This window comes from Mytilus edulis, chromosome 10 (genome assembly GCF_963676685.1).
Source record: "Mytilus edulis chromosome 10, xbMytEdul2.2, whole genome shotgun sequence".
NCBI lineage: Eukaryota > Metazoa > Mollusca > Bivalvia > Mytilida > Mytilidae > Mytilus > Mytilus edulis.
In genome coordinates this window covers 8,588,033-8,604,281 of record NC_092353.1, presented here as the reverse complement: position 1 = coordinate 8,604,281, position 16,249 = coordinate 8,588,033, and the positions used below count along the sequence as shown (strand labels likewise).

Here is a 16,249-nt window from a genome sequence, read left to right as displayed (position 1 = left end):
ATTTTGTATTTGTCTCTTTTTTGTCGTATTGATAATTGGTTTTTGGTTTATATATACTTATGTTCAGGTATCGGGAAAAATCCAATGTCATTGTTTCTCAAAATGAATTTCTATTGTAAGGACATCGATACAGTTCAATGTGATTAAAAAGAATACTAGTATCAACATTAACGCTTTCTAACCAGATGATACACGTTTTATTATGAAATGTACGATCAAATTACTTGGAAAATATTATATTATGTGTATATAGGTGTAATACCACCATTGATTTTTCCCTATTAGTCTTTGTTAAATTTGCACTTTTCAAAAAATTGTGCAGAATTTATCTTTGTTTCAAATAAAGAAATACTTGGCATGAGTAACGATTTATTCTGTCCAGTACTATAGAAAAAAGTTCACCTAACATTTTATTGCATATAAGAAAGAAACCAACACTGGAAGTTAACAAATCAAATACTTTCCTTATATAACCAGTGTACAAGCTTAAGTAAACATGTAACCATAAGTTTACAAAATATTCTATAGAAACCTCAAATAAAAAAAAAATAATGGTACATTGAAATACCCATGACATATGTTTATAAAAATAGAAATGTTTTACTACAATACAATGTAGGATTAATTACCTACAACTGTAAAATTCAAGGGAATATTGTTTCGATCTATTTTCGTATACAACCGAATGTGACACTCCATGAATAGGTGGTATTACACCTATATACAATATATTACAATACACACAAATAATATGAGATATAGAATATTCTAAATCAATTCAGATAAATGTTTGATTTTAAATAAAAATCTAGAGGAAATAAACACACACAGACACATACGAAAAAAGACAGAAAACAAATACAGTTGTGTTTGTTTTGTTTGATAATTTATTTCTGACGTTTATATGTACTCTACTTCCTATTACACCGTGTACAGTTTCGAAAAATATGTATACAGAAATGAACATAAATTTACAATTCCTTTTCAAGTGAACACAATTAAATTGATTTTTTTTCAATGAGTCTTATAAAGTGTCTCTATTTGATTTTTGTATTACATGTTTACAGTTGCTGGCTTAGCACAAATAATTTTGTATTTATGGCCTTTGTTGGACCTGCTTTACTTATTATACTGGTAAGTTTATTTACAGATTCTGTAAAACAGTAGTCTCGTCCTGAATCGGTACAGTCTTTTTCAATAGCAAACGGTGGGCTAAACATAGTTCATAGCTATTTAAACCCCCAACATTTATAAAAGTTGGTCAGTTATAATGTACAATACCACCAAAATCATAGTACGTCACATCCATTTGCAAATGTTTACGGGTCGAATCAAATAAATCCTTGAATTTGAAAAATTGTAGGAAATCAATTTTACATTTCGTTGCAGTAACGAATTTCGGAGTCATAAACATAGACATATACCATTGATGCTTTAAGCAATCTTTAAATGAAAAAACACCTAACTGAGAGGGTGACAGGGCGATTGGTACCCCTCGAAAAAGCATTGTCAACCTTGGCTTTCTATAGTACTGGATAAGATACAACTAGACTAATGCCAACTATTTCTTTATTTAACCCTTAGAGTGCCACGGTGCTTTTTTGTTAAAATACCGTTGAGTGCGAAAGGGAAAGGCCCTGAATTTGAAATTGTGCATAGTTCTTGAAACATTTAAATTGAACAAAGACTGATAGTGGAAAACTATTTAGTTGAAGATGATCGTAAAATTGACAAAAGACGCAAACGAAAATTGTTTTTGTAATTCACGTTTTTTTTTCACATATCGTAACCACAATCCCGTCCTTTGTATCTTAAAGTTTTCATGTCGCCTTGGTATTTTTTAATTGCCTTGCTTTGCTTTTTCTGTTTGTTCATTGTATTTCCTATTTGTATAGGCTGTTGAATTTTAAATGTGCGCTTGGTATCTCTAGATAGAAACATCTGTAATATTTCGTGTTTGACATTATTCTTTCGTACCAAAGCAATTTTTCTTTCAAAGAATCACTTACTAGTAATCAGCAAATTATCATCTATCATAATTTTGTTGATATATATTCCCTGATTGTAGATTAATATAGGAATAATACATGTTGTATTAAAAGTTATCTATTCTACAAATGCTATGATGAACGAAAGATTAAAGAAAAAAGTCAGGTTTGTATTTTGTGTAGGCTAAGTCTGTTTCAAGTTAATAAGTCTATTATAGCATGATAGATATTTTCCTTTGTGCAAATATAGGAAGATGTTGTATGAGTGCCAATGAGACAACTCTACATTCAAGTCACAATTTGAGAAAAAAAGCCACTATAGGTCAAAGTAATGTCTTTAACACGGAGCATTGGCTCACACCGAACAGTTAGCTATAAAGGGCCCCAAACAATGACTAGTGTAGAACCAATCAAACGGGAAAACCAACGGTCTCATCTATATAAAAACCGAGAAACGGAAACACTTATGAACCACATCAACTAACGACCACTACTGAACATCAGATATATCTATGGTTTGCACAGCCTTGTTCTATTCTGTTTATATTTTTTTTTTTGAATTATTGTATTTGATGATAAAATATTGAAATGATGCAAAACTTAAATGAAGGTAATCGAAGTTCCTTAATCATTGATTAGTGTTAGTGTAAATAAACTCATCATAGATACCAGGACTAAATTTAGTATATACGCCAGACGCACGTTTCGTCTACAAAAGACTCATCAGTGACGCTCGAAACCAAAAAATTTAAAAAGGCCAAATAAAGTACGAAGTTGAAGAGCATTGAGGATCAAAATTCCTAAAAGTTTTGCCAAATACAGCTAAGGTTATCTATGTCTGAGGTTAAAATGTTAAAATCTCATAAAAGTCACTTCGAAGAAACAAATCAAGATAAAACAAACAAAAAACAGCTGCACCAAGAGTACCTGTTGCAATAATAAAATGAGGTGTTGAGAAAGAATTTAATTCGAATATCTCAGTGGAAAATATGCACGAGAATGTTCCTATCCAGCCATATGCATGTTGTGTCAGCTATGTTTGTTAAAAGTTCTATAACGAGTCAACCCTAGAATTTTGAAAATCAAAAGATATTCTACATGCACCAATACCAACAAAAGTGTTCAGTTTACAAAAACAGTTATCTAAGCTCAATTGAGCTAGCACATGCCATTTTAAAGTGTGTTGTGACAACAAAAGAAAGCGTTCTTAAGTCAATCCTAATGTTGTTGTAACATTACATGCGTATTAGGGCTATCGTTTTAACGGACGAATGGAAAGACAGGCGACAAAATGCACGGGTGGACATTTTTATGCCATAATACATCTTGACGTTGGACGTAAAAACTGATGACATCGCGTGACCTCTAATGGGACCGAGACTTAGTGTGTCGACTTGATAAGTGCGTCATCAAAGATCAAACTACTATAGTAGTTCTATAGGTAAAGAAGTATTTATTTTTTATAGAGCGGGTGTAAAATGTATGGCTGTATTAATACCAGTATTAGGACTATCATGGTTATTTGGAATTCTGGCATTTAATGAAGATACCATCATATTTCAGTATTTATTTGGTATTTCTACTTCCCTCCAGGTATATATTCATATATATTTATATATATTACTAAATATTAAATTGTTCTTTAATTTCATTACATACGAATTAACAATATATAAAAAATAATATATATTAACTTTAAAAAGTAATAAACGCAGAATTTTGAAATAACGTTTTTGAAGCACAGCAGCTAGTTTGGTTCAACTTAAAAGGGAGGCAGATGATACCAAAATGATATTCAAACTTATATGGTACAACACAGCGAAAAAACGACTAAAACGTTAAAAATATATAAAAAAAAAATATCTGATATACAATCGTCTTGCCAGAGAATACACGTCTTCATCAGTTAGGTTTGCATACAAATGTATGCATACAGCCTTTATGATGATCATTTCTTTTAGATGGGTTGCACGTATGCTGAGCATTTTCAAAAATTTAATGTGAAAAGAATAACAAAATAAAAGGTATTAAAGCAAGATTTTGGTGATTGAATCAATCCGCAAATATCATTCTTGTAATTCCTTTTTCAAATATATGACCTAATTCAAAAACGAAATTAGGGAAAGAGTCATTACTCTTTAACACGCGACTTCCTGTATGCAGGGTGACATGTATAGCTGCAGTTTCTGAGGGTTATTTAATTTGTTTGCATATTATTTTAAAAAACATTAAGGGTACCATTTTTTTGGTACTCAATCTGCATTTAAATAGGCAATACATTCTGATAAATTTGACTTATCTGTTTTTAAATCTTTTTGTTGCTTTAATATATTTTCAGGGATTTATTATATTTATAAGAGAAGCAGTTTCAAATAAAAAGGTGAGTTCAGAAGAATTATGTATTGAAAACGTTTCATATTGACGACTTGTTGATTCTACATCATCCAGTTAGAATTAACTGCGCCATATGCAATATCAACACCGTATGTCTCTTCAGTTAAATTCGAGGCAAAACAATTGAAAACAAATTTGAAAAGGGGCACTCAATAGCAACTTACAAATTCTACGCTATCAAGCAACCGTTAAACTTTAACCAAACAAATGCCATATTCCTGACCTGAACTAGCCATCAAAATCTGAATTGAGTAAATTCAAACAATTAAAGGCAACCATACGGCCTTCAACAATGAGAAAACATCATACGGTATTGTCAGCTAAAAAAAGAATCGACATGAAACATTCTAAACAGTTAAATTGAGAAAACTAACGGCCTAGATTATAACAGATCAATTTAGGAAAAAAATTCAAAAGACATGAACCAACAAAGCCACCGAACTAACTCATGGATTGGTACATGCAATTAAATAATGTGTCGGAGTTAAACAAGTTTGTGAGCACTGAGCCCTCCTCCTAACCTAGAACATTGGTGTAACAGTACAATATAAGATCGCATATCTTTGAGTACTTGCAGTTATATCTCCTTTCCTTTTAAGGTTTGATCGTTTATTGAAAAGTAATACAATTTTTTTTCATGACAACATAGTTCATACACCCTTCCTTGTTTTATAATTCATGAAAAAACTGAAAGAGGACATATAATCTTACTTATTCATTTAGTGTTTTATTGCATTTTAGTTACACGAAGGAATCAGGAGAGCGGTGCATAGATACAGATCAAACTCGATGTTAAAAGCTAGCAGTAAAGCACAGGTTTGAGAAACATTTACATGTCTGCACGATTAAGAAACAACTTAAAAATGTCATCATGTGAATCACAATTGAAATTTAAGTTAACCATGATCCGCATTGTGTACGCCTGACACGCGTTTTGTCTATATAGGACTAATCAGTGACGCTAAAATCATAAAAGCAAAAAAAATATTGAATTTATCAACGCGTCTTATATTTCAATGATGATGATTTCTGCAAATAAAACTGACAAGTAATGATATCGAACGCCAAGGATAATTACAAACGCAAAGTCATTCACCAATGTACAATATACAATGTGCTAATAGTATGTATTTTACCCTACTGAAGTTTAGTCATACAGGAACTTCTTAAGAAGAAACAAAAGAAGTAAGCAGCATCCTTTAACCTTACTTTTCGCTATATAGATGATGTCTTCTCACTAAAAAATCTGCGTCATATCTTGACCTACATATAGAAATTGAGTAGTTACTACAATTCCGTTTCCTTTTCACGAATTTAACCTACAGAATTATACTTATTACAGAGTCTGTACTAACATTAGCAACACGACGGGTGCCAAAAATACATCAGGATCTGCTGAACATTACGGATCACCTGAGATCGTCCCAGGTTTTGGTGGGATTCCTGTTGATTGGTCTTTACTTTTTATTTTGTTGTGTTTTGAGTACTATTGTTTGTTTGTTTTTCTGTTTCTTTTTTAGCCATGGTGTTGTCAGATTATTTTCAGGTGCATCTGGATCTTTCGTCCCTCTTTAAGTCATAGTTGTATGAAATATACAAGTGCATGATTTTCAAAACAATAGATTGTATCTGCCATCTTTTATTTACAGTGAATGAGTTCCAATGTACTGGGTAAAACATCCGACATATATTGATGCCTGTCGTTGTACATTAAAATTTTGTAATCTTTATATTATTCTTTTCGTAGTCTTCTGGTTTACAGTACAGATTTGATTTTGAAGGTATGTTAAAACTTGTTCTAGTGTCATTAATTAAATTGAGAGTGGAAATGGGGAATATGTCAAAGAGATAACAACCCGACATTAGAGCAAAAAACAGACGAAGGGCACTAATGGATCTTCAACACAGCAAGAAAATTCCGCACCGGGAGTCGTGCTCCAGCTTGCCCCCTTAACAAAAATGTGTACTTTTTAAGTGATAATAGACGTCATACTGAACTCAGAAATAAATAAATAAACTAAAATAAAAAGTCAAACAACATTTCCAAGCCAGATGTTCCTGACGTGGGACAGGCGCAAACTATATCATCATGTTTTACCATATGTTAAAGCATAAATAGGTTGTATGTCTGTTAATGTATACAATGCGATTTCCTTGTACGGCTAAAACTGTACCGTTTTCACTATGACGTATTGTTATAATTATATCCTAGAATGGAGTGCTCATATGCTTATAGTTTAAAAGGCCAAGATAAAGTGCTGTTCGACAATGAGTGTTTAAAATTATACTGACAGTCTGCATTACACCTTCTTGCACTTTTGGTCTGCTTCAGAATTCAATTTTACCGCTAAACATGAGCATCTGTACTGGTTACATTCACGAGTTATGTCTCTCCGAGATGGAATATAGAGATTATATATGAAAACCAGTAGGTTAAGCAAAAAATATATATCAATATAATATATAACATCCCAAAGAGGTGTGGTTTGTGCTACCCATCTACGACTACATGTGTAATAATTTTTATACTTACCAGTTTTAGTGGCCACAAACCCTTCCTCTTTTCTTTAAATGTGACCTACCGAATTATACTTATCACTGGGCTAACTAGACTTTTCAGACCGTTAAGACGCCGTTCCGATCGATAGTCTCATCAGGTTTTCAGTCCGTTCAGGCATGTCAAGATCAACAAGGCTGAATCTTCTAGCGAGCTGTTTAGATCCGTTACGACGGTGTCAGACCAAAACAGACCAAACCTCAAAATAAACTTTCAAAATTGTCAGACCATGTTTAGATCCGTTCAGTATGCCAGTATGATAACACGAGTTACGCCCCTTCTGCTTGATAATGTATTTTATATTAATATATATATATTTATTTAATAGAATTTAAAGTATATCTTTTGAATAAATAAAAAAAGATTAAATCGTCTGTTGATTCTTTATTTCTGTTGTTGTTTTATTGAGAAACTAATAAATCATTCGTCTATATATGTTGCTTATGTTTTAATATATGTCAGTTTATTTATGTATATTGCCAGGACGTATGTTAATTGTATACACACAAAATTGTGTGCCATACATTTAACCTTAAAATGTTGTGAACACCGTGTGAAAATGTTTTTGTATTTAAAAATTAGCAACGGCAAATCCTAAAGTAGCCACTGAGACAATCCTCAGAAATGAAGCGGAGGCAAGTTAACACGTGCATAGTTTTGTTTAATGTCGGTTGCTTTAATTTGTTTTCTGTTGATATGTCCTAGTTTACTATTACCGTAGGAGCTGGGTTTTTTTCTGTGCGAGTTATTCTATTAAACTTGTTATTTATTTTACAAGGTGGTGCGTCTAAACACCACCAAGATCGCCATAGTACATAAAGCTGGTCATGTTACTGCATTTAATCTGTGTCTCCTTAATGACCACCCTACTTCTATCTCCAGTAGTCCTGTACTATCAAACTCTAAATAAATCTCTATTTTAGGCCTCACAATGACAATGCATGTCTCTCATCTTCAATCACTAAATGGCGAGCTAATTTATATTAAAGATGTGGTATATGTATGATTATCATTGATACAAATATCGTAGCAGTTAACAAATATAGGTGAACAGCCTTCAACAAAGAGCATATATTCCATGTAGCAAGCTATACCCCTTTTTCTTCTTTGTTGAAACTTCAGGTATGAATTGCTGTTGTGTATAAATACAATCCTATACATAACGAGAAAACTAACGGTTTAATTTATGTACAAAAACAGTAACGAAAAAATATTTGCCAAAAAAAAAACATTTTCCGAAAAAAAACAATCCGTATAATAACGTTTTGTCCTTTAAATCTTTTTTGTGACTTTCTAACCTATATCGTCTAATTGTTATGTTAATCCAAACAGTACAAGTATATGTAATGCAAACATACAAAATTTGGCTTTGGTGTATCATGTTAAAACAAATGCCCATAAATTATAATAATTTTCAATTATTCAAGATTAAATTATGCAAGGAAAAGCGTCTTTGTTTTCTATCAAAATTATACACCTTTCTTTTTTTTACGCAAAGTTGTCGATACATACATTGGATACCTTGCATTTCAATAGCATATTATAAAATTGCTGAAAGATCTCCTACATGTACTAAACAGGGAATCCGTTAGTATTGAAAGCCCCTGTCCTAAATTATTCAATTTGTCGTTCTGCATTATCTTGGTGTAAGAAAGACACACACATTCAGCCTAACGCCCCTTAGGTGTATATAACACATACTTTTGTATTTTACATAACTTTTCTAGATAGGTTGTTAAATTCGTTTCCCTTACACCTCACTAATAAGCTGTGATTTCTCTTTAAATACTTTTTTATGAATATTTTATTTTGCTATATATTGTTTATCATTAGTTTCAAAATCTGCATCAACTAATCCTGCCTTTTTAAAGGTCAAATGAAAGTGAGCCATTTCCACTCTACTATGACATGGATCCAGAGAAATTGTTGCGTGGTATAGTTATACTATAACTGTTCTTTATACTTATAATTATAGTTTGAACTGCAAGCCGAAAAATTCAATTTGCTATCGATGGCTTTTGGTTGTATTTATGTTAAAGTTTTTGGTTTGTTTGCAATATTATTGACGTAAATAAAACCAAGAACTTCTTATATCTCGTTAGATACCACATCTTCTTTTATTTATTCAAATGATTGTTTACTTATAATTCGGACATACGATACGATGGATACCAATATCATGCTCTGTCCAGTTAGACAAATGAAATTTCGTTGTAGGCTTTTTTATCATATAACAATGACTTATCAACCCAATGACGAGTTTGTACGGCCAAGCTAACTAATTAATTATCTGGTATTCGAAGCGTTACGAAATAGTTTTCTAAAGAATTCACTGGGACACAAATGACAATAATAAATATTCAAGTAGTAGAGAAGATAGTCGTGCAGTCTATCAACAAGGCTAGTAGTGAGATTTGTCAAGGTGATTGTAAATTGGGTGTAATCAACGGCCAGTTAAAGAAGTCAAATCAAGCTGCGATTAATTTCCGCTCTAGATAAGAAGATACAGTAGCAATAATATATAATGTTAGATATTTTTTTGGTGACCTGAACGGGGGGGGGGGGGTCACGTGCCCCGTATATCCCCGGTAAATCCGCCACCGTCTTTTATAGTGTATGTATATTCTGTACGAATGGTTTTGTTCGCAATCATTATAAAAAAAAATAAACTATGTTGACCGTATGTCATCGCACACAAAACAGCTGATTGGATACATGTGATGAATTGTTACGCCTACATCAAACTGGTATCCAATCGAATGCCATCAGACACCAGTCAGTAAAAACAAATTGTAATCGTGGATAGGTTAGAGATTTATTTGTGTATTCGATATTTGAAAAAAAGGTTAGATAGTCACTATTCAGGCGGATTTTAATAACTGTTTTTACACTTTCATGTTTAACAGAAAGGTATTTGAATATAAGTGTACAACATGTAACGAAGTTTTACAAGCGTTCAATATAGCGACTTGTGTTTTCCGGAACGCCCTATTTTAAATATTTCACAAACTTTTGCAAAAATATTCCAACTTTAATTTTTAACGAAGGCATCTCAATCTGGTATGTAAAATAGTTATAGAAGGATTATAGACACAATGAAAAATTAAGATGGAAAATCAAACGCACAAGTCTGGCAAAAATGAACGGAAAATACCATGACAATAAACGGAAAACGACAAAAGACATACAAAGCTATAGTTTTCCCCGTCTCAAATTTACAATAACTCAAATGAAATTTATAAAGAAAATATAAAAAGTTAAATGATAATGCATATTTATTTACAATATTTTAAAAAAAGTTACATCAAACATTTAATTAAACATATTTAGATCACGTTTTCAAGTGTTCATCCCGACATTCTAAGGGAATACAAATTATCTGTTACGTCAAGTTGACAAATTTTTCACCACAGCACCAGTCTGTAATTGCATAAACATTTATTTGCAATCACTTGTAAACCATAAAATATAAAATTTCAGATGCTTATATTCAATACATACATATTATTTCGGCAATCTGTTGATTTTTAACTCAATTCGCAGCGGTTTGAGTAGCAGTATGACTTTGAGCTACGTATGTTTGTAATATAGAAAATGTTAAATATTTAAGTAGGAAGAAGTATGAATTAGAATTTATTATTTTCTTTCTTTAATTAAGTGGACATGGTAGACTTTCAGTTAACATAAACTGTCTTTTTTTCTAATTTTTATTTTATTCACCCGTTTTGTGTCCAAATTATTAAAATCTGAACACGACTGAACACGGTCTGATAACATCTTAATGTAATTTTGTATCCATGGTCTGTTTTGGTATGACACCGTCGTAACGGATCTAAACAGCTCGCTAGGAAATTCAGTCTTGTTTATCTTGACATGCCTTAACGGACTGATTTACCTGATGAGACTATCGATCGGAACGGCGTCTTAACGGTCTGAAAAGTCTTGAAGTTTGTCCAGCGGTAAATCCAGTCGATTAAGATATGATCAGACCAAAACGACTGTTTCAGACTGAATTCGTGCTACTAGTGGCTTGTACTTACATGAGCAACACGACGGGTACCTCAAGTGGAGCTGGATATGCTCACTTTTCAGGAGCACTAGTTATCACGTCTTGTCTTTGAGTTTTATGTAACTAATTTTTGTGTTTTACATGTTGTGTTTTGTGAATTGTTGCTCGTCTTTTAGTCGTTTATGTTTTCATCCATGGTGTTGTCAGTTGTTTCGACTTATGCGTTTGAATGTTATTTAGGTAGTCAGATTACATAAAACAGCATATCGACTTATAAGAAACTATATCATTGCTGTTCTCGAAATCTATGAAAATGCTTCTCAAGTGTCTAGCAAATAAATAAGCGTTCCTCTTGAAGTATAACATTAGCATGTCAACACTTCACAAGAACTTATAAATAAATTAGGTACTGCGATTGGCCTGCAATTCATCTTCCACTAGTTATACTAAAGTCAGGTTCTGCGATATGTCTGAAGTTCATTTTCCACTAGTCATACTATAATAATGTACTGCGGGGTTCCTGAAATTGATCTTTTACTAGTTACACTGTTATGATTACTGAATTTGATATATGTTAAAAAGGATTCATATTATCGGGTTTTATTAAAAGCATCATGTCTTATCCGTATACAATTAAATGCATAATCCCAAGGTAAACGTAGACCATCTAACCTTTTAATGAAATACCTCTTGATAAAGTGTATGTATCCAAATCCACTAAAGCTTTGAAAAATAAAAAAAAATAAACAATTGGCAGAACATAGATTAGCCAGTCTGTTTCCGGAAGAAAAAGCTTTAACATTAAAAAAAAAATATCTTTCTTTAATGAACAAAGAAATGATGAGTCTGATTCTGTCAAAAAAGATAGAAAAGTACATTTTTTTTATTTTTTCTAAAAAGGTAACCAAATGAGTGCAGATGAATATCAATACAACACACCAATGAGGGCCAATCTGAAGACGCGGACTTTTATTTAAATGTTCAATATCTAAGTGTGAAAACAAAAGGTATAGGAAGTTCTCTTGTAACCTTAACTTGTAAGAACTGGAAATTATAAAATACACCTAGTAACTCCGAAGAGTGTCAAAAAGTATACGGGTGAAAATTCGGGAAGAATTAATACTCAAAGCTTGATAACAGGCTGATACATACATGGTGTAATGAAAAACCACGAATAAAACAAATCTACATAACATTGCTTAGATAGTACCAGGATATTAATTTAATACGTCATACGCGCGTTTCTTCCTCATAAGACTCACCAGTGACGCTCAGATCAAAATAGTTATAAAGCAAAACAAGTACAAAATTAAAATGATCAACACAAACACCTTGAAAAAGCGGATGGTGATCGCCGGTGAATTTGAATTTATTAATTCAGTAAACTTTTTTATTGAATTGAAGTTTGTTTCTGGAACTATTTAAGGAACACACAAACAAACTTAACATAAACACAAAACTCATATATGAAATAGCTTATGTCGTGTAGAGTAATCTTGTCCAAATAAGATGAAATATCGAAATATATAATTTAAAAATAGTATAATGTTACGTTTCTCAAAGTGTATAATCTTCATACCAACGTTAATAAACTGTCATATTTCATTTACAACGTTAATTAACCAGATTGACAGATAAAACGATTGATAGAAGGACAATGTATTTTAAATTAAGTCTTTATATTTATTTTGTTTTTATTTGCAGACATCAAGACATTTTTCAATGAGAGAAAAAAGAATAGCTACGTACATCTAATAAATTGTCAAACTCATGCATGTGCAATGCAATCAAACTAAAGCATTAAGATATTAGTTTGTGGACGAGATTTGTTGAATGTTATTCCTTCACAATTATCTTATTTACAATTTATTAAGTTAAGGTGGTACATAAAACTCCAGGGAGATAACTCTGTAAAAATCAGCTGAACGTTTTAATGACGTTCTATTGTGAAGGAAATATTAAGCTTCTCAATGATCAAAATTGGTGTTAGTCAAACTGATATATGTCCAGTGACTAGTGTACGATAAAGTGTGCGATTCAAGTCTTTTTTTATATTTTTATATTTTTGACAAATGGTAAAAGTAAATATTTTGTCAAAACTTTATGAAAATTAAACGAGCCAAATTGATTTTAGTGAAGGTGTTGGGTATCACCTTAATTAGTAAAAGTCGTTGAGAGACGAACACCAACAGGGCTTGTTAAAAAGTAAAAATTATATGAAATAGTGCGTAAGAAATTTGGAATTCTATTTGCAAAATATCTTGGTATATTTTAAGTTTAGATATATGTGTAACAAGTTAAATTTTATTTCATGTATGATACATGTATATGCAAAATAAGCAGTACTTACTGTTTGTATGTTAAGAATTTACACTTTAAAGATGGAACGTCTTTTAGTGATTTAATTTAAATTTTTTTATTCAATAGAATGATTATTTTGTTGTCATAAAATGAGATATTGAAAACCAATTATATATGCATTTATTCGAACTGAGGGTAAAAATATTTGTAAATATATGTTTACCATCAAAGTTGAAGTGATAGTAACAAATATATAATATATAAAATAAATATGAATGACATTATTTTTGCCATGTCACAATTGTCCTACACTAGAAAAAGAAGGAGAAATAATATATACAACTTTTATTTCAACACAAAAAAGCTCATAATTGCTATTTTTACAAAATCTATATTTGATAAATGGTATTGTCAAACTGTGTACGAGATCGCTTTATCGCGTTGTAAAGAAAACGAATTCTGCTTGTTTCATAAGAAAAATTATAAAATTTGATTTGGTCGAGGTGAGACAATATCAATTAAAATGATCAACTGATATCAATTTACGGTTTCCATATCTTTCAATACTGTTTTTTCTATTATGCAACGTACGTAGCAGTTGGATGACAAAACAAAGTAGTCGCCAGTCATGAAAACTAAACTAAATTGTATAATATTTTGTCTTTGGAAGTATATTTGTACGATAATAACTGATAACTATATTGGATATTTTGATATGAGCACACATTCAACATATTGTTAAAAGAGGTTATTTTATCCTTCTTTTCTTACAAATAAAATTAATAAGATAAAATTGTTGCGTAAATAGTTAGGATTATAATTTGATACGCCAGACATTCGTTTCGTTTACATAAGACTTAAGGATAACAAATTCCAAACAGTTGTGCCAAATACGGCTAAAGTATTGCTATAAATTTTGTCCTGCATGGAAAATTATTTACACATGTGTCCTTGTTTATAAATTTCCCAGAATAAAGAACATATTTTTACATGACATATATAAACATACCTTCTAGACATTTAATAATTTAAGTACAAAATTTCATAACTTATGAATTAGCTGTAAACAAACTGTTCATGTATTTGTTCTTCTACAAAAACAATATTAACTGCTTCGCGGTAAAACAAATAATAATAGAATTACGAATAAAAGGCAATGATGATTTACCTCAATTTAACAGCAACAATTTAGAACGACAAAACAAAAACCATTAACAATCTGTCTTGAATAATTAATAGATTAATTATGCAATATTTCATTGATTAAATCGCCCATCTTTTAAAGTTGTTAATATTTTTAAGTAGAATATTTACTATAACTATTAATCGCGGATGTTTGAATAAAATATTAGGATGTGACAAAATCCACTGCTGACAAAGTTCTTCACTTTGGACAACATATGCACATTATCCAGCGTTGAACGAGGGGTTATGGATTTTAATCCGCTCGCTTTAAATGTCGGTCAATTTGAGTAACGTATGGTAATTTCATAGAATGTTCAACGAAGACAGTACATTAAATGTACGCATACTAAAATGGAATCAGGCCTTTCTCTAATCTATCACTAGTATATTTGATGAAGCAACAATATAGAAAATAAGAGCAACATGATCATATGTATTGCCAACAACAAATGTGTAAAAAAAATATAAAGAAAAAATCAAAAACAATCAATCTAATTTATTTTGTACTGAAACCAAATTTCATGGCGAAAACATTGTATAAATACATACGAAACACAATTAAATACAACGAACAGACTATAATACAACAAAAGCAAGATTTCAATGCCGTTTACAAAATTGACGTTTAAGTGGCGAGAGATCGCATACAGTATTCTGTATACACATCTTTAAAACGTGAAGTAAATAATAACAAGTTAATTATTTCAATATATCACCTATTGTTATAATTGTGTCAAGGATGTATGTTTACAAGTGCAGCTTACTGTATTGCATAAAACAATGTATGGTCGAATCAAATTTAAAATATATATGCAAATGTATCATATAATAGAGTATCAAAAACAGAAAGCCTACTACAGGTATATCCTTTGTTGGTTTAACAATACTCTATTGCACAGGAAATTAATAAACGATCTTAAATGTAGATCATCCAATTTAGCACTTAGTTTTGGCATTCATATATTGAATACTTTTAATAAATCTACAGATGTACCCTGTTAACTAAAAGGATGACGTAGCATTTTTAGAATTTACAAAATATATCTGTATTTTTATAAACAATAGTTAGTATCCGTTTTGATGAAAAGATTGCTAAAGGCTTTTATATTTTTTTTCATCGTATCGGTAATACAAATGATGTATTTAAGGGCAGACGATACAGTTACAGGGGAGGTAATGACGTTGCTGACGTAAAATGTTATTTTCGCGACGTCAAACTATGACATATCGGGAAAAGATGCATTTTCCGACTATTTTTTATCATTCAAACTGATTTAATTTGAAAACGAGTGCATGGACCTCTATTTTTTAAAACGACATTTTGTTTCATTTTGCATGGAGATTATGTGGACCAAATTTTATAAAACTGTAAATAGAGGAATTTTTTTAATTTTGATAAATATACAGCAAAAAATGCGATTTTTTCTTAGTTCATGACCATTTGATAAATATGAGTTATTTCTGAATAAAAAATGCATATTTTTTTAGGATACTTATAAAATACAAAAATTAAAAATTATCTAACAAAAAACAATTTGTGTTTATCTTTTAAAACAAAAAAGTTATGGCTTTCTTTCGAAAGAGAAAATACGGCCACAAATCCGAATTTTGAGCAAATATACAAAATTTCGACCTCATTTTACTCCAAAAGTAGCAAATGAAGGTATATTTGTTATTACATATTTGATTGAAGCAGGCAAAAACTAGTCTACATGGAAATTTTTATCAAACTGTAAATACAGGATCAAAACTGTATCGTATGTCCTTAACAGTTAATTCGTTGCCATAACTAATAAGAACTTTTCCAACTGTTTA

The 16,249-nt window shown here is 31.0% G+C and overlaps 1 protein-coding gene across 1 annotated transcript in view; it reads left to right on the top strand.

The window, feature by feature from the left end:
* LOC139493305 (adhesion G protein-coupled receptor L3-like) overlaps positions 1 to 13,478 on the top strand; it is a 43,220-nt gene extending 29,742 nt beyond the window's left edge. The window contains exons 18-25 of the mRNA XM_071281579.1: positions 1,068 to 1,134; positions 2,069 to 2,154; positions 3,455 to 3,581; positions 4,327 to 4,368; positions 5,124 to 5,198; positions 6,130 to 6,163; positions 11,849 to 11,955; positions 12,653 to 13,478. Coding sequence (XP_071137680.1) covers positions 1,068 to 1,134; positions 2,069 to 2,154; positions 3,455 to 3,581; positions 4,327 to 4,368; positions 5,124 to 5,198; positions 6,130 to 6,163; positions 11,849 to 11,925 — 508 coding nt within the window. The 3' untranslated portion in view covers positions 11,926 to 11,955; positions 12,653 to 13,478. The remainder of the gene's footprint in view (positions 1 to 1,067; positions 1,135 to 2,068; positions 2,155 to 3,454; positions 3,582 to 4,326; positions 4,369 to 5,123; positions 5,199 to 6,129; positions 6,164 to 11,848; positions 11,956 to 12,652) is intronic.
* The last annotated feature ends 2,771 nt before the right edge of the window (positions 13,479 to 16,249 follow it).